The following is a 23,284-nucleotide window of genomic DNA, read 5'->3' as shown; positions in this document are numbered from 1 at the left end:
CTGCACGCAATAGGATATTTGTTTTCAAGTAGCAGGGAATTCAAGCCAAACCGTTGCAACTCTGCCAATCAATCATTATGTTAAGCCCACCAAACGAGTCTATATACGATTTCAATGTCCTGATTAAGTTTCAATTTCTGGAGCTCACAAGCCAACGGAGAGTTGCTAGACTATCCGCTAGGGGCGCGTCTAGATTTCTAGGCTAGTGTAAATGCGATTAAAAAAAAGAAACGCATTAAAAACAGTCAGTTTAAAAAAGAATCTAGATGTAAACAAGCTCTAATACAGTAAGTAGTACTTTGAAAAGTGCTATAAAAATAAAGATGATTATTATTAGCAGTATTATTATTATTATTATTATTATTATTATTATTATTATTATTATTATTATTATTATTATTATTATTATAATATGACTACTACTACTACTACTATTATTATTATTAACTAGATGTATCGCAGAGCGACAAAATATGACCGCCGCCCAGTCCAGCACATTTTTTCCACAAAAATAAATCACGCTGAAAGGCCTATATGATTCTAACTAAATTGCATTATCCACACTTAATTCTCACTGGTATCTGCTAGACAACAAGTACCAAAACATGATTAGTTCATAGATTTCACATGTAAAATTCATTTTATACAACCCCACCCCCATCTTGCCTGTTCATTATTCTGAGAAATTCTTGAATTGTGTGCATGTGTGCGTGTACATGTTTATGTTTATGTTTATGTGTGTGTGTGTGTGTGTGTGTGTGTGTGTGCCTGCGTGTGCATGTGCATGCATGCATGCGTACATATGTCTACTGTGTGAGTATGTGTCATACGTATGATTACTGTGAATGTATGTGTGTGCGTTTGTATCTGTTTATGCACATGTGTGCATATGGAATGGGTTAACATGACCCCTGGAGGCAATCATATGGAAAAAATTGGTCATCCTAGGCCCTACGGTTCTCAAGATATTCACAGAAAACTGTCTGCCCTACCCTCCTTTTGGGGGGGGTCCAGTCCAGCAGGGGGGGGCTACAGATCAAAACGAAAAACGATGGTTCCATGCTATCCATGTGGGGTTACATGCCCACCAAGTGTCGTGTAAACCGGTCTTTCAGTGTCCCAGGAATCCTTGTTGGTGTACGGCCATTTACAGGCCAATGAGTGTACAGTCACTAAATGTACACATAACCTAATTTTTTTAGACCCCCCCCATGGATGAAATTCTACGAAACTTGGCATACCCCCAGAGAATGCCAGGTCAATCATACACATAAAATTTGGTGCAGTTCTGAACATCTTAACTGAAGATAGGGGTGATTAAAGCAGAATAATATTGCATTTTCATTTTTTACCGGGGGGGGGGGGTGCAAATCACAAATGAGTGATTATGAGCCAGGTTGATGTGGGCCCTTGAGACCAACATACCATAAAAGAGAACTGTGTCTGCCCACAGAGAACTGTGTCTGCCCTACCCTCCTTTCGGGGGGTCCAGTCCAGCAGGGGGCTGCAGATCAAAACGAAGAATGACGGTTCCATGCTATCCATGTGGGGGTACATGCCCACCAAGTTTTGTGTACCCCGGTCTTTCAGTGTCCCGGGAATCCTTGTTGGTGTCACGGCCACTAAATGTACACATAAATTATTTTATTGTAAGGCCCCCATGAACGAAAGTTCACAAAACTTGGCATGCTTTCGGAGGGTGTCATAATGATCCTACACTTTCAATTTCGTACAGTTTTGACCATGTCAGCCAGAGATATTGTGATGAAAACACTTAATTTTTTGCTTTCTCATTTTTAACTAGGTGGCGCTATACATGAAATAAGTGGTAATGGGATGGGTTGACATGCCCCCTATAGACCAACATGCAAAAAAAAGGTGGACCTCCTAGGCCCTACGGTTCTCGAGATATTCACAGAAAACTGTCTCCGGCAACCTACAGGCCAGTTGGTGTATAGTAACATAAATTAATTTATTGTGTGGCCCCCCCATGAACGAAATTCCACGAAACTTGGCGTGCATTCAGAGGGTGTCAATGATCCTACACTTCCAATTTTGTGCAGTTTTGACTATGTTAGGTCACAGATACCTGTGATTACAACACCTCATTTTTACTTTTTTGTGTTTAACTAGGTGGCGCTATACAGGAAGTGAGTGGTTATGGAATGGGTTGACATGGCCCCTTGAGATCAACATACAAAAAAAAGGTCCTCCTAAACCCTACGGTTCTCGAGATATTCACAGAAAACTGTGTCTGCCTTACCCTCCTTTCGGGGGTCCAGTCCAGCGGGGGGGCTACAGATCAAAACGAAAAACGATGGTTCCATGCTATCCATGTGGGGTTACATGCGAAAAAAAAAAGAAAAAAAAAAAAAAAAAAAAAAAACTGACTAAACCTATATGTCCGCCCCTTCGCTGCGCGGCGGTCATAATAATAATAATGATACATTATTGAAAATTATTGCTATTATAAGTTAGCCTGACGAGCCAGACCCACATTAAAATGTAGGGTCTGGGCACTCACCGTTCGTAGTGCTCAGTCCGAGGGGCGGTTGTAATCGGTTGTCTTTCAAATTCCCTCTGCACACAATAGGACAGCGCTATGAGTCCCATGCGTTTCCCAGCAGCGGAGCTAGTTGGCTAGTTCAAACTTTTGCCAACTTAATAAAAGCTTAACTCGTGTCTCACTGTTTGCCAACAGCAACATCCATCTTATTTGTGGCAGGGAATTCAAGCCAAACCGTTGCAACTCTGCCATCAATCATTATGTTAAGCCCACCTAACGACTCTATACACGATTTGATTGGCCTGATAGAAGTTTAATTTTTCGAGCTCACAAGCCAACAGAGAGTTGCTAGACTAGCCTTGGCAGCAAATGTAGGGTGCGTCTAGATTTCTAGGCTAATTAGAAGTTCAAAACTGCCAAGAAACCAACAAAGGCTCAGCACAAGGCAAAGCAAAGAGTACAGCCAGAGCCCGTCTACGGAGAGCCTCCCCACTCTCTATTAATCCCATACAAACCGAATTTGGCTGCAGTCCACCAGAGTTCACCTAGATGGCGATCAAGGGCAAGTCCAAAATACATGGGGTCCTATGGAGCTCCATGGCTACATTTATTGTTTTCACCTATTTAACAACTGAACTCAGATTTTATTTTATTTTTCGCAAAATGGATATGGATTATCAATCAAAAGTGAAATAATCCGGGAGTCATGTCCTTTCGTTTTCTTACAGGTTGGGTCGTTGTTGCCCATAACACGCTAGCATTGATGCTATACTATGCTATGATCATGCTAATGAATGACGTCATTGACACGTTTGAAAGGCTTTTTAGAACAATTAAGTGTCTTTAAAAAATATAATACTCAACCAAGTGTATTGTCTTTGCCTCCCCTTTCGAATACAATATTCAAATTACTTGAAAAAACATTATATCCCGAGAAAAGTGGATTTTGAGGGGTACAGCTCCATAGACCTCCATTCATTCTGGACTCGCCCGCGAGCGCCCCTAGATGCAGTACCACACCGGAAGAGTTCCGAGAGTGAAGGTTCTCCCCTTATTAGACATTCTCTGGTACAGTTCACTTTATTTGAACAAAAGGCTCGTCCTCAACGCTGCTGGGTTCAGAGGCCTGTGACTCAGTAGCTCTAACCACTTTTGCACATGTGGCTACCTCCCCTGCATTATGGTCCAAATATGATTATGTAAACATCAAATGTAATTACGAAGTCACCTGATCTGGCTATCAGCACGGGCTACACACAGAGAGCGATTCTGATAATGCTTGTTTTTAATCTACGCAGATCAGATTGCTCTGACACATTTGCCGTGTCAGGTGAGTGGCCGCGCAGTTACCTTTTCTGACTGAACAGAGAGTTCTGACGGTTGAAGGCAACAATAGGCTACATCAGGTTGTCCAGAGAAACTTACACAAGAACCTTCCATACAGCTCCACGTGTTTTGACCAATGCAATCTGACAACACTCAAAATCCAATATCAACGTCTAGAATATACAGTCATCTATCAGCTCTAGAGAAGATAAAGGAAGGAGCATTGCTCTGATAATCTTCAGCAAGGAAAACGCTTCAGGGACAAGGGGTCCCGTCAACCATTAACCACATTACACATCATTACATCTGCTTCATGGACCTGAGAACTCATCTGACACACACATCTGTGATTTAAGAGGGTTGTCCTTAGCATCAGTCGACCAGCTAGAACGCTGAAGAGAAATTCAGTCACCATGGCACAGAGTCCCTAAGGCCAAAGCCATCCAGCTTCAAAAATAAAAGTCAAATAAATATGTAAAGCGAAACAAAACCGGAATAGACAGAGGAGGAGTGCAAAACTAAATATAATCTATAGGGCTAAGAGAAAAACAAATGAAATCGATCAATCGATGAAGGTCAATCAGTCCAAGCAAAGTGCTGCGGGAAAACCTGAAATAGTAGCCGAGCCAACACTCCATGTGATGGAAAGAGAAGCACCAGTGAGCCCTTATGAGTTACCTAGCAACTGAGGCAGCACAAGCCTTTGTGTACAGGGCGACACACACACACACACACACGTTGAGAAGAGATTAAGATGATTGGTAAAAGTGAGTCATGATGTGATGAGTTGCTGAATGTTGCTACCGGACATCAATCTGAAACCTGAGACCTCTCAGGTCACCATCTCATACGGAGACCCAATTCCCACGCATCACACATCCAAATGTGCTTAGTCACCGTGGCCAGGACAGCACGTTGCCACTTTGTAAACATACTGTGGGAGTTGATCAGGTGCACCCACTGACTAAGAAACAGTTAGTTACACCACACTGGAGCCCAAATTACGACAACATCCATTCCTAGAAAAAGCAACACTTTTATTGCCTATGTTGACAGTGTCGCTGACATATAGCCGAGCATAAATAGAGGACTTGCTATGGACTTGTGATAAGAGAGGACAGTGAGGGTCACTCGAAGCTAGAGGTGGGAACCTGATGGATTAAAGCTTGTTACTGGCTCTTGTGTGTGAACTCATGAGTGGAGATGGATATGAACGCTATGTAATGCTACGCTGATGACCCTGGCAGTCTGCCTGTCTGTCATTGTCCACAGTGTGTCTGTGGATAAAAAGCATGGCGTGAATATTTTAAGATGTTCAAGAATGGGCACTCTAAATTAAGCATGAGAGAAATCCACACCCTCAAGAGCAAGGAAAAAATGCTTCAATCCATGATCTGAAAATCAGCTCAACGATATTTTGAAATAATGACAAAGAATAGTGATTAGATGTTACTTTTAACTTGGGCCTATATGCAGATGGCTACACAATTTTAACATGACTTCCAACTACTCCCAGGTACCCATGCCAGCCACAAGTCTGAACAGGGATCTTTGTCAGGTTTCCGGTTTCTAGGTAAAATACCATCATGCTGCAAACAGGGTTTCAAATGCTAAACGTTTGTTTCGCAAATCAATCGCAGTAATTTAGTGGAGAGTTCTTCAGGATTACAATCAGGATGCTCTCGACCGAGACAAAAGGATTGACACTAATCTCCAGATTATTATGATACAACACTCTGCCTAACATTACATCATCTTGTAAAGCAACGTTAGTAATAATAATGTTGTACATAACAGAACACACTGGAGAAATTAACAAAACAGGGGTTAAAAACAAATGTGTGAATATAGCGGCCTAACGACTCACTTCAATGACCAACTGCACGGGTGAGCCTTGCAGTCATTGGCTAACTCAAAACAGCATCTCCAAAATCATCCATGAATTCAAAATTGCCGGAAAAGGAACAGAGATTTTTCAACATCGAACAGAGATTTTTACACTTCTGGTCGAAGCCGCAGGAAGTTTTCTGGTCCCCCTTTCAGCACTTGTCAGTAGCTAACGTCATGCCGCCAAGAAGACTGATTGCCAACTACTTGGCCCCAACCATGCAGGATGCTAAAAGACATACGCCTATGGTCACCCCCAGAGATGGAAATGTAGAACTAAGAGGCTACGGTTCAAAAAATAAATCGCATAACAAACACACCAGATGCATTTCAAGCAAACACATCTAACGTTAGCAGGATATTTGTGGCCAGATAATGTAGACATTAAATTAGCGTTAGTCTAGCGTTAGCTAAATATAAGTACACAATGTACAAACAGCCATGTACACAATAATACCCAATTTTACAAATGCAAGTTGGATAGGCCATTGCTGTTTGCCACCTGCGATTAGCCAACGTTACAGCTAATCTTTACCAAATTAAAACTGCTTGGGCAATGTTAGAAGTGACGTTAGCTACCACCACAGAATCAATGTAAATGAGCTTGAACAGATCAAGTGCAACAGTGTCATTACAGAAAACTGAGGTTAATGCTACCAATACATATGCCCCATAACCAACCTAACTGTTTGCCTATCCTTGTAATGTGACAAACCGGTGTACATATGGTTGTAACATTTGTTAGCTGCACATAGCTAACGTTACATACAGAACTTCACAAGTATAATTCGGCGTCTCCCCCACACACACACACACACACACAATACTTAACACCAACGGTACCAACCAGTTTGGGTATTGGCATCCATAATAAGGGCATTACAGAAAATATCTAGCATTATCGTGTTTGACAATTACTGTAAGGTAAGGCCAGAGCAGCAACTGCTGTGCCATGACAGGTGGCTAAATTAGAAGCTAGCCAGTTTGCTGGTGGTTGGTTCACGTTCTGATTCCCGAGACAATCCAGCGAGCTAGTCAGCTCCTAACGTTAGCGGCAGCAATAGCCAATATTTTTCATTAAATATACAACCAAAGGCCAGCATATATCTAATATACTTTCAAATTGACAATAACACCATTGACGAATATTCGATTCAATCACTTGTTTTTGGATGTCCCATCAGAAACAATAACGTCAGCTATCACTAGCTAAAGCAGCTAACTAGACTAGTATCTATCTTGCCAGCTTTTCAATCGAACCAAGGCAGCCGAAAACCAACCGCACAGGCTGGCTTCGCACAATTGCAACGCTGTAACTTTGAACGTACATACATTACCTGGCGGAGAACTGCAATGATTTTTCAATCCGCTCCACAGTGTATATACAGTAACGATATTTGTCTAAAGTGTTTCCAAAGCTAAACATAATAAACCCGCTCAACATTAGTCCATGAGAGACTTGTCCATTACCTCTCTGTTTATCGCCCGCTGTCAATCCAACCACACCGCCTGCGTTGTGCAGCAGCAGGATTTTGACCATACAGATGAACTAACGTCAGCTCTCATACAGTGAATGTTCCGGAAGTTATCTGCCCCCCTGTGGCCGATGAATCCAGTGATTTGTTTTCAGGAATTCAGATAAAACATATCTGAAGAATGTCCTTTAAGCATTTGGCTGTCACAAGGCTTTCATCATCAGAGCACAAGTATTAATTGAAATGCAGGGTAGAGAAACTTAATTAATTCCCTTTATTAACTCAGTTGTTTTAATTTCTATCGTAACCCCTCTTTTTACTTTTAATATTCTTTAGAACATGGCATTCCACCTGCTTTAATATGTGCATCAGTTCACTTGCATACATCTTAATCTGAGAGCATTCTGTGATTTAATGTCTAATACGGAATTTAAGCATTGTCGCATACTTATGACGTCAACTTGACATTGTCAAAGCATGAAGTGCTGAGACGAGGTAACGTGAAATGATACAATAGGTTTTATTCTTGTGTTTGTAAAAGATTAAAACCAACAAACAGATTTTCAACTATTTGTCTATTATATTTACAATTGTTTCAACTTCTATGAAGGATGCATATGACGTGTTTACCTTTCGGTGCATGAACCTAACCGAGGGTTTGCTAGGGTCGTCTAGCTAGCTAGCTAGCTAACAAATTATTTTACCTCTTAAAATACCGGATGTTACACTGCTCTTCCATATTATTTCCTTTCTAACTATTTCACAGGAGCGATGGCATTATTAAGATCGATTGGAGTGGTACTCTGCGACTTGGCATCAGGGGCTCAGCACAAAGCTTTTAGGTAAGTGGACACTTACTGCTACAAGGTCTTCATTCTTTTTTGTTGTAATAGGATGATCACACTGTCCTTCAGTCTTTAGACTTATGTTACTGTTGTTGAATGTATGTGACGTGATATTTGTGACACTGTGTTGTAAGTTATGTAGTTATTATTTTATTTAGGAAGAGAGCTTTTAATCAGAGAATGAATGCATGTGGTCAAATAAGGTACAGTCTAGTAATGTTGGAATTTTGATACATTCATGTCAATTGAGTTAGAGGCATTTAAAACTCGTGGTAATTTATTCAAACGTTGTGGAGTGACAAGATAGTTGTGTTGCCTGTTGCATCATTCTTTGTTGATTTGAATCCAATGACTAGTTTGTGTGTGTGTGTGTGTGTGTGTGTGTGTGTGTGTGTGTGTGTGTGTGTGTGTGTGTAGTGTGTCAGCCGCTGTCTCAGCTATTCAGAAAATGAGCCGGGTCCGAGTCGTTGATAACAGTGCTCTTGGAACTACTCCATACCATCGCCCACCTAGAGTCATCCATGTTTATACCAAGAATGGAGTCGGCAAGGTTGGTGACAGAATCTTGCTGGCCATCAAAGGACAGAAGAAGAAGGCCCTCATTGTGGGGCATAAGATGCCAGGACTAAGAATGACTCCACGATTTGACTCCAACAATGTAGTTTTGATTGAGGACAATGGAAACCCTACAGGAACAAGAATCAAAGTCCCCATCCCTACACATTTACGAGAGAAGGAAGGAGAGTATTCTAAGTTATTGGCTATTGCACAGAGGTTTGTGTAGTGAGCTGGACTGTGTTGATGTAGTTTGCATATCTGGGTATTATTTGTGTTTATCTGATTAAATAAATCTCTATGATGACACAGCACAGATGAATGTTCAAATGCTGTACATTGGGGGTATCTGATACTTGATGTTTTAATAAATGAATTACTTTTTACTTTCATGAGAATGAAAACACACAATGCAGTCTTAAGGGTGTACTTGGGCAAACTATTTCATGTGAAACATTTTGTCTTCAGATTTTCAACCAAACATTGCAATTCCAAACAAAATTCACCATGCTATCATGTGAATTTGTGATCATGTTCTTGCGAACCACACCTTAGCAGAGGGCCATATCAGAAAAACAGTAACAAGAAATTCAAGAAAAGAGAAGACAAAAAGCAAGGCTTGATCTAGGATTATCTATGGAAGCCTGTTTCTGCCACTTAAAGAGAGCCACTAACTAAGTAAAATGTTTTAGATTAAAAGTTGAAATTTTATGGTTCTGGTATTTGGCAGATGCTTTTGTCCAAAGCGAATTGCAATATATGAACACTACATTAGTTAACAGTAAGTTTGAAATAAAGTTGAATAGCCTACATTAAGCATAATACTAATAACAATATCAAGTAACAGCAATGAAAATAATGAGTTTTCATATTAACAATAACTAAACACCAACCATAACTCTAAGAGAATGAATTACTTAAGTGACATTTTGAGATATTAGATCAAAATTTTAGGATAAAAGTGCAGTTATGAGATGCAAAGTATCTCAAAAATGTTTGACTAAAAAAAAAAAAAAAAAAAAAAACACATGCTGATTTAGTATCTCAAAATTCTCTTAATTTTGACTTAGTTTGTTACACTTTTTCCCCAGGAGGCAGAAACGTACAGAGTCCCCAAAGGGAATTTATTCTTACTGAAGTCGGAATTTACGTTCTCTCGCAATGTTTTTGTGTTCCCTTTTAACAGGTTTTGTTCCCTCTCAAAGTTTGCAACAGAATGCAAAACTAATTGTGAGGGACCGCAAATCTATTGCAAAGGAACGCAAAACTATTCGGAGGAAACCCAAAAACTTCTCAAATATCCCACCTGGTATAACAAAAAATGTCCCACCGTGACCCTTTGGGGGCTCCATAAAAACAGGCCTCTCTATGAAGAAGTTTTTCAAGAAAAAGAAAAAACATGGAGGTCTGACAGCTGGCTAAACCAATAAAACGAACAAAGGACAGGACAGCTGCACAGAATAAATCCCCAATGGTAATGTATGTGTATTTGCTTTTCTGAAACCAATTCAAAGCTAAATTCAGACAGGACACCCAAAGAATCCCATTTTTATCTGCTATATAGGTTTTGTGAAACAGTCATAAAGATACAATTTGGTGTAAACATAGCACAGTGCGCCACCTCAGCAGTTGAAAGGTTGAATACTTCTATAACATAATTTCTTGAAATATTAATTGGTTAAGTTAGGATTTTTTTTTTAAATGGAAAAGGCATCTTGTGATATTGTTATTTCTCAAAAAAAAAAGTGCAAAACCAAAACCGAGTTTGTTTCAAAAATACATGAAGAGATGTCAGTTGATCCTTTAATGTAATTTTATCTTAATGGTTACATTCAGGTAAGTTGTGGTGTTGACTGAGGCTTATTCTAAAACAACAAATCATGATTATGTCAGTTCATCTTGTACCTCATGATATTAGTCTTATTTAGATAGATAGATAGATACTTTATTGATCCCCATGGGGAAATTCAAGAAATTTAATTCATCAGTCATCAGTCAGTGATAACTGATTCCATGGCAAGAATTCAGTTAGCAGATATAGTCATTCTTTTAAGTCATACAGTGGCATAATCCCCTGGCAGACAGAGAATCCATAGCCATCAAAGATCAGTAGTACCTGCAGGATCAGAGCCGTATATAGAAACCGACGGCTCTATGCAGGATAAGCAGCTGTTGCCATCTAGTGGTCAACGATGCATTGCAATGACAAGGTTAGATTTCTGTACCTGACATGATCTTGAAATAATTAGCAGCCGTAATGATCTCTGTGGGATTACTCAAAGTGAATGATAACTTCTGATTGTTCTTGTTGTGTCTAAATGCACGTTTTGTTAATTCACAGTGTCTGGTAAAAATTAGTGTCAGATTATACAAAAAAAAAAGTCTCCTAACCTGGCATAATAAAATATGTAATATTTATACCTGCTAGAGAAATGTCATACTTATCAACAATGCAACAAAACAGCATTTACAGTGCATAGAATAAAACAACACAGTATGCTGTGTTCACCTTGACCATGCAGACAAACTTTAAGACACTGCAATATAAAAAACGTGCTGAACCTTCCTTTTGTAAATCTGTTTTATCATTAATTTGCTTTTCAGACTGAGAGCATAAGCAGACCTATACTGTTTACATAGACAACCAATAGAACCGTGGCAACCAACTCTTCTACCTGGTTAACTACCAGAGTTTGCAGCACATATGGTTACTGGTGGTCTAGGGCAGTGGTTCTTAAACTGGGGGTCGCCAAAAATATCGGAGGGGTCGCGAAATTATTTGCATGATTTGTCTGGACATTTTGCTAAAGGTTTTTAGTCAAAGGCTGCCATTGACATAATGCCTTTGGTGTTGACATAGCCTACCTATAAGAGAAGACATGTTCTGCCTCTGCTTCCAATGCCCATCTCACAACTAACCGCCGGTTAGAGTAAAGGGGGTCGCAAGACTTGGCACATGTTTTTTTTTTTTTTTTTTTGGGGGGTCGCCAGACAAAAGTTTAAGAACCACTGGTCTATGGGAGGTTTGGCAGCGGTGTGCTGAGTGGATGTAAGGTTAGACTACGTGGGACTTTTTAGGCTTTGCAGGCAGCTCTGGATTTTATGTTTTGCTTGTTCCTCTTCTCACAAAGAACTGGCCCAGCTCAACCACACATGGTCATGAACAGCCACTAAACGCAACAGAGACAAAAAGATGGAGGAGAGCAATTTAATGTGAGATGTCATGATTTGCCCAAACATTGTTAATTGTTATACAAAAAATCTAAATCATTTAACAGGTTAATTACCTCAGTTAAGTTCATCTCCGCTTCCCCGGTTCCATCTTTGTCTAAATCTCGGAAGGAACCTGTGGAAAACCAACATAAAATGATGAGGCCACTTGGGACAACTGGACTGTATAAACTCCAGTTTCTAAACTACCAGGCTCAATCACAGGCAGATTAATGGAATGTGAGGGGACATACGGAACATGGCCTCCAGCTTGACCAGACAGCAAATGAAGTTATCAAAGTCGATGACCTCGTTCTCTGCATAACGGGCCACCAGGATCTGGTTCAGTTTATTGTTCAGCATGAAGCCTAAAGCAAAATGGAAAATATTTATAATGCTTGACAGGTACTGCACAGAGTAATTATAATATACACATTATAATGTCTGTCTGGGTGTATCATCACAAAAAGGTAGACAGGTAGACAAACCTGCTGATTCAACAGCAAGGCGCATCTCATAAGAGCTCATGGTCCCTGATTTGTCAAGGTCAAACTGTCTGAAGATCCCCTACAGAAAGACAGCCATAACTTCATACATGTCACAAGTCTTCCTATGTTTGTTTATTATTTTAAATGGGTCAAGAGAACAGGGGCTATAGGGAGAGAACACAGGTACATTCATATGAGTCAATATTACCAGCCACTTTCTGATTTTATTCCACAGAATCTGAAACTCCACCAATCCTAAGCGGGCACTGCCATCTTTCTGCATAAATGTCAAGGTCAAAGGTCAATCTAAGGGCAACAACATTTTCAGACCACCTCAAATAGACACCTTGAGTGCATTAGCATTTAAAATATAAATATAACCAAAGGATACATCCATTAGGTTGACCATGGTCCTACAGGATTCCATACTGAAGCCATCAGTCTTAAGGTCCCTATCTGAAATGACAAAAAGAGCAGTCTAATAGAACAAGATTTTTTGGAAGTTCTCTTTTTTAATTGTTATCGTTAACCATTTTGATCGTTTAATATAATCTAAGAATATGAGTAATGTGTGGACTGTTCTGACTCACGTTTTGACACCACTCTGTTGAGAATGGTCCGTAGCTCACGAACAGAGATTTCCATATCCTGGAACCATGAAGATTATCATGGATGCAAATTAGGAAAAATCATACCAATCATCTCACTAATAGATAATCATATAACTTATATGTAAGTTTTAATAAATATTGGCAAAAGTATTTCATACTCTATGTACTAATTATACAATGAAGCAGACTGACCTCCCCTGCCAGTTGAGAAAACATAGACTTGAAGCCATCATCAATGTCATCTTCTGAGATTTCCTAAATTTGGAAAAAAGAAAAAAGTGTCACCAGAAAATGAGAGAGGTGAGTACATAATTTGCCTAATGCTAATGAAGTTGAAGTCGTGATGAGAATGCAGACCTCATCCTCCAGATCGGCAGAAATCACGTCATCCAGCTCCCTGTGAATGGAACGGCAATACAATCATGCATTCTTTTTCCAAGATGACTACAATAAACTTGAAAACACACATCTACACAATGAGCCATAATTTATTTGGCAGGCAAAGTGCAAAGTCTGTCAGCAAGTTCTTGTGCATGAAATTCAGCTATTGTGTGGCATTCATCAGCTGACTCATCCATGTTTGCGCTTCAATGTCTTGCCCATGATGTTAAGATAAGAATGATGAGTCTGCCCTTCTAGGGCCCGAAACGTTACACGTGGTGATATACCATTACAAAAACGCTAAGGAGCAGATTCTGGTGTGCAAACTCATCGTTCTTATCTTTGCATCTGCTTTTCTGTCCAGCACCCAGTATTTATCGTTTTTGGATGTGTGTGCTGTATCTTTGAACTCTCTTGCCCATGATGTTAAACTAGCAAATAGATTTTGTTTAGTTATTAAATCAGCTTTGGTTAGACTTAAGACTTTGCACTTTGTCCTTCAACCAAATTGGGGCCCAATAGCTGAACATAAACATTCTTTCATACTGGTGCTCTATCTCCACCCAGAGCAGGTACAGGGCGCAGAGGTGCCAACTCACTGCGTTTCCGACTGCTTCTCGGTGAACACCCGCAGCACAAAGTCGGCCTCCTTGCTGGGCTCGAAGGTGGAGGGGACGACGAGGTATTCGCCGGGCGGCAGCCGCAGTCTCGTGCTCACCTCCCGCAGGTTGATGAAGGTCTCAGAGCGTGCGGCCGACGAGTGGGATAGGAAGAAGTCCTTCTTTAGGTGCACATTCTGGCAGCCGGCAAACTGAGCGCAGACAGAGACGAGGGAGGTAGACATGGGGAGCGGTGAGCCTAGTGTGACTGAATACTAGTTACGAGGGGGTCACTAGTTTGGCTTACGCTTGGTATCTGGCATAATATGGCATGTGGCGTGCACCATCACTCCATCAGTCTTACCCATCACTCATAAAAGGTGGGATGCTTATAGGTAAATGATAATAGCATTTGTTTTGTTGACATTCTGTGAGAGGTCAGTATGTGTAAGTGATGGTAATGTAGGTAAGTAAGCTGTTTGTTTAGGTTTGTTGAATTTGTTTTAATCTACATGTGCAAATTCCAGTGTGAGAGAGGTCCTGCTTTCAAATAAAATGATAAAAGGCATAAAACCCGTACTCTCCATATTAGCAGAACAGTGTGTGAGTGTCAAAATGTCACCATACAGTATGTCCAGCACAATGAATGAACCTGCATACTCGGCCAGAACACTAACAGATAGTGTGAATCCATACCTCGTCTGGAATCTGTACAAAGAGAGGAAAGCAAAATTAAGTAACAATTAGATATGAAAAGAAAGGCAGTCATTTTACCACAGTGTGTGTGATCAGGTAGCTAGACTGAACATATGAATATGACCACCCCTAAATGACTGAAGCCATAAGAATGTCGTTAAAACAGACCATGATGACACACTGATTTCACCTCATAGACAGCGAAGCCGATGGTGTGCATGTCCTGGCCTTGCTTGCGGTATCGCCGGCGATCCTTCTGCATGAGAGCCACCAGGAAGCTGCAGGCCACTTCGTCATCCTCGGGGTCGTCGTCCTCCTCCAGAAGAGTGATCTTATACTGGGGATTTATCCAGAATGTGTCTGGGGATGAACACAGAGTGATCTTATACAACAGCTTCAAACTCATTTTGATGCAACACTGATTGTACTGAAAATAAAGTCTCTGACATTGATAATTTGTGCTCAGAACGCTTGCTATTGCAACTATGTAACGTGGTTAAATGGGTAGGATCAAGACCCTTTAAGTGTTTTTTGACTAACTGGGTACATAAAATGGCACTGAATGTCGATGCCTAAGGCCATAGATATGAATTGTTGCTTTAGTGAGGTGCTTCACTCACTGGGGTGGTTCCGGCAGCCTCCTGCCGTGCTCCCTCTCCTCCACGTGCCATGGAACTTCATGGTGTTCCAGTGGCTCATGTTGTCTCCACTCAGCGCGTCCGGCGTGAGGTTACAGATTTCCAGCCGCGAGAACTGCCTCAAGAACTCGTTAAAGGACATCCTGGGAGGATACAGTTCAGAGCATGAAGTCAAACAGAGTTTACGACAGCTTCCAAATACAATATTTTATGCTGGCCATATGCCCATTTTTTATCAAGAAGTGGAAATATTTTACCAAAACTCCCCATCCTCCATTTGTAAATGGAGGTCCTCTCTCTCAGATGGATCGATTTCATCCCATTCAGGCGAGCTGAAAACCAAAACCAGGAAAATATTTAACATGGGAAATGTAGTTTTGTACTGTAGCATAGTGCTGATGAGGTTTTCATAGCTTGCTTGTAATGCAATGGAACAGCCAGGGAAATGCAAACTGAAACGTAATCTTAAGCAACACAATAAAGTTATTCTACATTAAAATAACAGCTTCAACCTCAGTGTGATGCCACACTGACTTACAATAAAGAGAAAGAAATCTCTGACATTGTTGATGTGTGCCCGGAAAGTCTGGTATTGCATTATCCACCACTATTATATACCACCATTATCCACCACTACTCCACTTGTACACTTGCACACTTGCAACCTGTTGTTGTTGTCCTGAACACTTCTGAACACACTTCTGCTGCTCTTACATAACTTGCACCACTATGCCACTTGCATACTTAGGTCAAACAAAACTACCTCAGCCATTTATTGGCCTGACTTTTGCACTATTATATTGACTGTCTACTGTATGCACAATTGCACAATTTCTACCAAATTTTGCTGCTCTTATTTCTTCATTGTATGTGCCTTCTTATTTTTTTTTTTTTATATTGTTTACTTGAATGTTATGTTTGTCTGTGGACCTAATTGGTAAAATATGTCTTGTCTCCACCGTGGGATAGTAGGAAACGCAATTTCGATCTCTTTGTATGTCTTGACATGTGAAGAAATTGACAATAAAGCAGACTTTGACTTTGATGTAATGCTGTTGCTATGGATAAGGGCTTGATCTTTTTCTTTCCCCTTCACACTAAATGGGTACCCAGTAAATTGATAACTGATGAAAAGAGGAATTCCTACATCATGTTACTTTACTTGCATTAACATTTACTATCTGTTGGCATACTAATTTGCAGCTTTTGTATTGACTTTCGTAGCTTTTCTCTTTTCATTGCCCACCTCTCTAGTTTTGTCTTCAGCTTTGTCCATGTACCTGTGTGTTTTTCTCTGTTTACGTAACCTTGTCCATGTCCCTTGTTGGTTTGTTATGTACCTATATAAGCATCTTTGAGTGTCTTGAAAAATGCTATAAAAAATTATATGTATTATTATTATTATTATTATCTGTTCTTTTGATAAAAAATGAAGATGAGACGGTCAAGGGGCCATTCAGATTGACACAGTCTTTTCACCTCCAGTCGCTCACTGACCGTTGCAGCGCACCTTTCGTTTATAGAAAAGCGAGGAAGCAGAAACAAAAAAGCGAGGCTTCTGAAAATGTTTTGGGAGGTGAAAAAAAGAGTGCTCACTTGTCACTCCAGGCCCCTGTCCACTCCACCTGACCCCAGGGGTTCCTGACGCGGATCAACTTCTCCATTCCACCTCTGAAATCCACCTATCAGAGGAAAGCAGGAAGTGACACACATCACTCTCGTCATCATCATGAATGTAAACACACCCTAACTAATATCTTCACACAATAGAAAGGCTACCTGTTTAAGGCCGGTCACTGAATATGCATGACCCTTCACCAACTTCTTAAAAGTCACAGATTCCATATCGAAGGCACTGGTGATCTGAAAAACACATTTTACGCATAAATTACAGCTCATATTTCTGCAAGAAATATAACAGTTTAAATTATACCGGATTCAAAATTATTACAATTGTGTGGTGTACAAGCACAAAAACAATGAAATACAGTATGTTTTACATCATATGTCCACATACACAGATACATAATGAACACTACATACTGTGTGCTAGAGGTTGAGCCCTTACATCAATCGAGCATCCCAGCAAGGAGCCTCTCTCAAGAGCTTTGCTGATGATGCGATACAGGTCCCGCGGTGGTCGCTTGAGCTCATACATCTCGGACACGCCCCCGGTGAAGTCTTCAAACCCTTCAGTGGTGCTGCCGCCAGACAAGGCTTCATAAGAACCGTTCAGCCTGACACAAGGAGACAGGAAGTCATCATCACAACACAACACTATAGAGTACAGGATCTTTAGAGCTCAGACAGACTTTGAGGAAGTTTGATATTGAAAAGGGGTTGGAGGTAGGTCATACTTGGCGTAGGCCTTCTCTAGCAGGGCACTCCAAAACTCATTGCCGTCAGCTGAGTGGACGAACATGAGCTCGCCATCCTTCACTGGGAGCCGGTCATCAATCACCACGTCCGTCCATTCACCAAACTGCCAGAACTGAAGGGTTGAAATGACAGGACAACCACGCATCAGTCAGAGACACAGAAGGAGCACAAACTGATACTGCTGCACATCTGATATCATCTGCCATAAGGGATAACTACACTTAAAGGGACACCAGGCAAGCCTGATGCTTTTTCTCTACGAAGCTCCCCCTAGCGTGTGTACGTGTCAATACGTGTGCGAGCCCTCGCTCGGTCTGAAGCTCTTTTCCTTTTCTTTGCATCTTCCATCAAAGGTTTTCGCTGCTTCTTCGCCGGCTCTGCCATTATACACACGTTTGCAACAATCGCTAGCGTTTCGTTAGCCTGCCACTGTGCTGGGGATGCAGGATGTAAACTGATCCTGCTTCTCGCGATGTCTAAGACTTTGTGAGACTGAAGGTCGGCGGGTAGGATACACCGAACTTGCAAGTGGGATATTCTTCCTACAGGCAGTGAGAGTGGCTTCATTCGCCCTGTAATGAGTCATTTAACCATATACCGACTTACGAAGATGATTAATTAACACGAAAACGTTGCCTGGTGTCCCTTTAGTTTAACCAGTGACCAAATCCTTTTCCACAGACCTGGGAAATTTTCTCACTTCTCACATTTCCAGACACAAATTATCTGGATTTACAAAACCTCAGTACCAACTAAAATGCAGTTTCCTATAGCTGAGAGCTCCCTTCCTATCCACACAGTTCAGGCCTTAGTACCTGAAAGTGGAAAATTCCAGCATAGTCCTCCTGGAAGCTCTGGCCGTGTGGTACCACTCTGTGAAGAAGTCTCTCATTGAGAGTAAGGGAAGCAATGGCTGCCAAGAGCCAACAGTCACCTTGGGGGAAAAAAAGATAGAGATAAATGCTACCGACTGCTTCCCTGGTGAGCAGTACCAGTGATGACCAAGAGGGGGAGTGGGAGAGCATGGTTTTAGGCCAACTTTAAGCTCTAAACTAAGCTGACCAAGGCCTACACAGAGGCCTGTGTGTCAGGGCAGGACTCATACTGGGCCCACACTGTTTGCCATCCTGAGGAATCTCCCACTAAAAGAGGAAATTTCCACAGCCAGGTATCTCTGCAACTGTACCTCGGGGCCACTGTGGGCTACTAAGGCCAATACTGACCACACACAATAAAAACTGAAACCCAGATTTCCTTTCAGTGAGATACACATTATAAAAATAAAAAAAATGATCTATCAAGTGGGCGAGCATGCAATAAAATCTGCACAACTGACTACTGCCCTGCCTACTTGAAAGTACAAAGTGACTGATCACTGGGAGATCGTTGGATGACTCAACAGTCCCGTCACACCCTGGGCAGCTATTCAAATATCACCCTTTGCTCTGACTCACTATAGGGACACTCTAGTATGGATCCGTTCCTCCCTTTCAAACACGGGGTGTTGCTACCAGTTATAATATGCTCCAAGGGAATAGACAGAAGGCACATGTGGAAACGTTGACATAAAACGGGTTGAAAATGTTATGAACTATATGTGATAAACTTGATCTCACCGAGGGCTCCTTGGCAGATGTCCGTCCTGGTAGCCCCACCCAGAATAAACTGAGGGTCATCTGTCAGGTCCTACAAGGAGAACATAGGCCTAATATAATATAATATAATATAATATAATATAATATAATATAATATAATATAATATTGTAGACATCATAATATAATTCAAATAAGATAAAATCAAGACTCTTGTGAGCTTTCAAGTAATATTTCCCAAATAACACTCATTCATCTAACTTAGAATGAAACTATTTAGCAATCAGATATACTGTGCAGAAGTATTCTCCACTTCTTTAAAAAGTCTTTATTGTGAGGTGGTGTTTTTTGTTGCTGACGTAAACATAGGCCAGTGAGCAGGCTAGCAGCTGAGCTGCATAGTGCTAACAACTGTAGCAGAGAGCACCGAGGGGTGGGCTGGAGTCATACTCAGGCTCAGCCACGCTGGGAGGGCCTCCAGTGACTAACCCACCAGGCATGCGTCTGTTGAGCCCATGACTGTATGTGTCCACAAACGCACTGCAGAGTTCCTGGATACAGGAGAGTGAGAAAATACATAAGAGCTAGGCTATGACTAGGCCCGGACATGAAGGATTGCTTAATTTCCACCAAGGAGAGCCCACAGCCACTAGGAATTCTGTTCAGAAATATACAGGGATCATTCTCCACTGTTTCTTGTAGAACTGTCTCTCAACCTCGTTGTTGTTATTAGGTGTTTAGGTGTTTATTCTTGTGTTGTTTAAAATTTTTTAACCTTGACTTTTCCCATGCACTAACTGAAGTTGCACCACTAATTTTGTTGTTTGCTCTGCTTACAATGACCATAAAATCTTTCTATCTTCTATTGAGCAAATTACATAGTTTGTAATAGGCCATTCTTTAGTGGTAAAGTGAGAGGGGTTTATTTTTTGAAAAATGAAACCATAGGAAAAAAAATCCCTGTCTCTAGGCAATGTTAATACAATATCTGGGCATTCCGTTTGGGGGTTTGTAAAATGTTCCCTAGCCTTGCTCACTCTCTCTATCTCTCTCTTGCTTTCGCCCTCACCGTTGGCCTTAACCACTCCACATCACGTGTCTTGGAGGAGTATGGCGCCAGCTCCTTGAAGCCGAGCGAGGGGGGCTCGGCCGGGAAGCAGGGGTCCTCAAAGAGGCATCCCGTCTCCAGACACTCCTGCCTCAGGGCCTCGAAGTCCTGGTTGAGGAAGTGCAGTGCCTGATCGTTGGATCCCATGCCCTCTGCCTTCAGTCTGTCCGCACTGATGTTTGCCGAGATCCCTCCGTAGGAGAACATACTGGGGCAGATAAAAATACAACACGGGGCTGTTAGGGCCTGCAGTGGACGGGATGTGGGGGTAAAAATAGCCCCAGCCTCAGAGGTGGCAAGGAGCAAGCAGGCAAAGGGGGGGCTGGGCTGGGCTGGGCTGGGCTATCAGCTAAAGGGGTGGGGTAGGGGGGGCTGTATCCAGTCATTTGGTTACTCAGTGGCACGGCATTCACACCCACATCCCCACACACGTTTGCATTGTCTTACAGCTAGTAAAGGGAGCACGTGCCAAAGCAGGGAATTCCTCTGTTTACCAGAGTTTGGATGCCTGACACACATACACACATAAGGTTCGCTTTAACAACAAACACATCTCAAACATAAGTGTGAAAAATAGAAGAAGAAAAAATATAACAGATAACAGATTAGAATCTTGGGATAAGATTCATAAGATGTAGAACTCAACTATGATAAAGGGCTGATTTTGAAGCAAAGGCCCATATGGCACTTCAAGTTCTTCTGTGGTAGTATGGTTTTTCATAGTATGCTCCTTAATCACATTAAAGAAAAAAAAGAAAAAATAATAATAATGCTTGAGTGGAGGGTTTAAGCAAGGAACTACAGAGAGCTTCTTAAAGAAAATAGCCTAGACTACAGCAACACAAGAGGGTTGAAAACATGGTACCTGAGTATTTGTGGGGAGGCGGTGAGGAGCTTGAGAGAGGAAAAGGGTTCATATCAGTCAGTGACATGCCACATGTTCAACTATCACACTATTCAAAATGAGGTGAAAAAGCACTGATGTAACACGACACAACGGGAGGGGGGCAGATTCTCATCAGCCGATTGGGAGTTCTGTTGAAACTTCAGAGCCAGCTGGTGGGAGGCTCAAATATTGACACAGTGTGTAAGACAGATCCCTTTCTAGGCTGCCTGTCTACATCCAGGAGAGGCCAAACAAGATATCTGCAAACGATTCCTCCTAAGATGAAGATGCAAAATGTAGGCATGGATGCTGGAGTAACTTACAGTAAACCAAAGGTTCTTATTTAATTATGACCACTCTGACAGAGAGTTAAGGAATGCCAATAGTGTAATTTCCCCACACACCGATTATCCATTGCAAACATTTATCAAAGGTCCGTCTCAGACTAACAATGACTGCATCCTTATATTATGCTATTGGTTTGAGAGTGATGCACTGGCTTGGCATCAGCACTCAGTAATGCAAGTGAAGCAGTATGATGGAAATGTGGTTTTGATTCACCGCATTAGAAGCAAAGTATCTCAAGCTCATTTTTTTGAAATTGAGGTCCCACTTATCTGGACAGTCCACTTATGTACTTACTATGTACTTGTAATTTATGCACAAGCTAACTGTAAGGTATTATTAGACATAGTTAGCCTCAAATCATGTCAGGCAGTTGGTAAGTACTTGGCAGTTTCAGGAAAGTTATTTAGGAAGAGTATTTATGAAATAATAAACAGTCATGTATCTATTGTATGGCTGTGATGGATTTGATTTGATTTTTGTGTATGTTACTGATAAACACGCATGGTAGACTGCAGTGCAATGTCATTAATGTGCAAAAGCTGTTTTTGCCATGTTTCAGGCTACAAAAGGATTCTTGCCAAATCCTCCAACCCTGCTGGATGTAAAGGTTGTCATAGTGATACTCCAGTAGGGTGTTTAGTATTTGAGACACTGAACAAATGGTTATGGTAGCACCACTATTACACTCTAAACAATCTCAGAATAACCCATCACTGCTGCTGCTAAATGAGTTGGAGATCAGTCTCATTCACTTGCTGGCTCTGTGTGTGTGAGCGAGCGTGCGTGTGTGTGTATGTGTGTGTGTGAGTGAGTGTGTTCACATGTTGATCCATAGAGCTAGAGAAAGTGAGGAACTGCTGATACAGTCAGTCTATATGCTGTGTTGTCACAAGCACATAAGCTTGGACAATTCACCCAGGAACAGAAACATCTCATTAACTCAGCATGACAGGACCTGGGCCTCCTGATACAAAGAGTCCAAGAGACCTTGGCAACAATGAGACACACAGTAGCAAGCAAGCAAGCATAATGAAAGACAGTGACTTACAGTGACTTAAATTAAGCATGTGTTACTGGCATGCTTGAAGCACTTAAAATTGCCTGTAAGGTTGTGAATTATTTACTTACAGTGCTTTTCATAAACATTAAAATCGGCCTCAGTTGTAGTAGTTGCTACAGCTGGAGAGGATATTGAGGTTGGTGCACATCGCAAAATTTGTTGCGGAGACACTTTTTATGTAGATTTTGCACTTTGATTGGGCGGTAACGTTCTATCAATGTTTGATACAGCGGAGTTCTGTTCTTTTAGTTAGAGGTGACGTTCTGACACCGACGTTTAATTCACCCTTACATTGAACAACATTCGTAGCCTATCTGCCGACAGAATTTGACACAAATCAAAATAACTCATTTAATAGAATACACCAGCTGGATCTTTTTCCCCCAGGAATACCCACGGACCGACGGCAGAATGGACGAAAGGGACTGGTCGAGAAGCAGGCCAGTCCTCCCAGTCAGTCCACATTTGTCTGCCTGGTTTCACTCAAAATATGTCATTCATGCAGCGACATAACCGCAATGAAACTAGTGTGGTTGGTCAAGGGATCAAACGTCAAACTTACCGCTTTGAAAGGTCCCCGTAAAACCTTTCAGTTAGCTTCGTCAAATGGGGTTGTCGTTGTTCAATAGCGGTTAAATCTCAGGTTGGATTTAAGTATGTAGACAGGATTCTGCACACTTGGAAAGAGCTGCA

The 23,284-nt window shown here is 41.4% G+C and overlaps 3 protein-coding genes across 7 annotated transcripts in view; 1 reads left to right on the top strand and 2 right to left on the bottom strand.

Annotated features, from left to right (window-relative positions):
- tmem63ba (transmembrane protein 63Ba) overlaps positions 1–7,292 on the bottom strand; it is a 55,403-nt gene extending 48,111 nt beyond the window's left edge. For 3 of the 5 annotated variants that reach the window (XM_048269329.1, XM_048269332.1, XM_048269331.1), the window contains exon 1: positions 7,190–7,292. The gene's annotated coding sequence lies outside the window, so the exon portion shown is untranslated. The other 2 variants (XM_048269333.1, XM_048269330.1) reach the window with 2 other exon arrangements.
- A 295-nt stretch (positions 7,293–7,587) lies between these two features.
- On the top strand, positions 7,588–9,002 carry mrpl14 (mitochondrial ribosomal protein L14). Its single transcript, XM_048269334.1, has 3 exons — positions 7,588–7,689; positions 7,961–8,036; positions 8,457–9,002. Exons 2-3 carry the CDS (start codon positions 7,966–7,968, stop codon positions 8,821–8,823), a joined length of 438 nt encoding a protein of 145 aa, XP_048125291.1. The 5' UTR covers positions 7,588–7,689; positions 7,961–7,965; the 3' UTR covers positions 8,824–9,002.
- A 1,048-nt stretch (positions 9,003–10,050) lies between these two features.
- Positions 10,051–23,283, bottom strand: capn1a (calpain 1, (mu/I) large subunit a). The gene is made up of 23 exons (XM_048268919.1): positions 23,154–23,283; positions 21,163–21,191; positions 20,259–20,505; positions 19,213–19,282; positions 18,412–18,530; positions 17,575–17,708; positions 17,286–17,454; positions 16,997–17,080; positions 16,814–16,899; positions 15,475–15,549; positions 15,200–15,360; positions 14,770–14,939; positions 14,580–14,591; positions 13,884–14,095; positions 13,261–13,300; positions 13,096–13,158; positions 12,883–12,940; positions 12,684–12,748; positions 12,501–12,569; positions 12,293–12,371; positions 12,059–12,172; positions 11,882–11,940; positions 10,051–11,764 (listed from the first exon to the last, which is right to left on the bottom strand). The coding sequence occupies exons 3-23, from the start codon at positions 20,502–20,504 to the stop codon at positions 11,738–11,740; spliced, it is 2,112 nt and encodes a 703-aa protein (XP_048124876.1). The 5' UTR covers position 20,505; positions 21,163–21,191; positions 23,154–23,283; the 3' UTR covers positions 10,051–11,737.
- Between the last annotated feature and the right edge of the window lies 1 nt (position 23,284).

Source organism: Alosa alosa, chromosome 18 (assembly GCF_017589495.1).
Source record: "Alosa alosa isolate M-15738 ecotype Scorff River chromosome 18, AALO_Geno_1.1, whole genome shotgun sequence".
In the NCBI taxonomy this organism is placed as follows: Eukaryota; Metazoa; Chordata; class Actinopteri; order Clupeiformes; family Clupeidae; genus Alosa; species Alosa alosa.
The sequence above is the reverse complement of the archived record's forward strand: the minus strand, read 5'-3'. Positions and strand labels throughout refer to the sequence as shown.

Bases quoted from the DNA above. Each gene is read 5' to 3' on its own strand.
- mrpl14 (XM_048269334.1), top strand. From the start codon at position 7,966: ATGGCATTATTAAGATCGATTGGAGTGGTACTCTGCGACTTGGCATCA. The intron at 8,037-8,456 runs GTAAGTGGACAC...GTGTGTGTGTAG, and splicing joins GCTCAGCACAAAGCTTTTAG to TGTGTCAGCCGCTGTCTCAG.
- capn1a (XM_048268919.1), bottom strand. From the start codon at position 20,504: ATGTTCTCCTACGGAGGGATCTCGGCAAACATCAGTGCGGACAGACTG. The intron at 13,301-13,883 runs GTGAGTTGGCAC...TTCCATTCACAG, and splicing joins GAGAAGCAGTCGGAAACGCA to GGAGCTGGATGACGTGATTT. The intron at 11,765-11,881 runs GTAATTAACCTG...TGTTGCGTTTAG, and splicing joins CGGAGATGAACTTAACTGAG to TGGCTGTTCATGACCATGTG.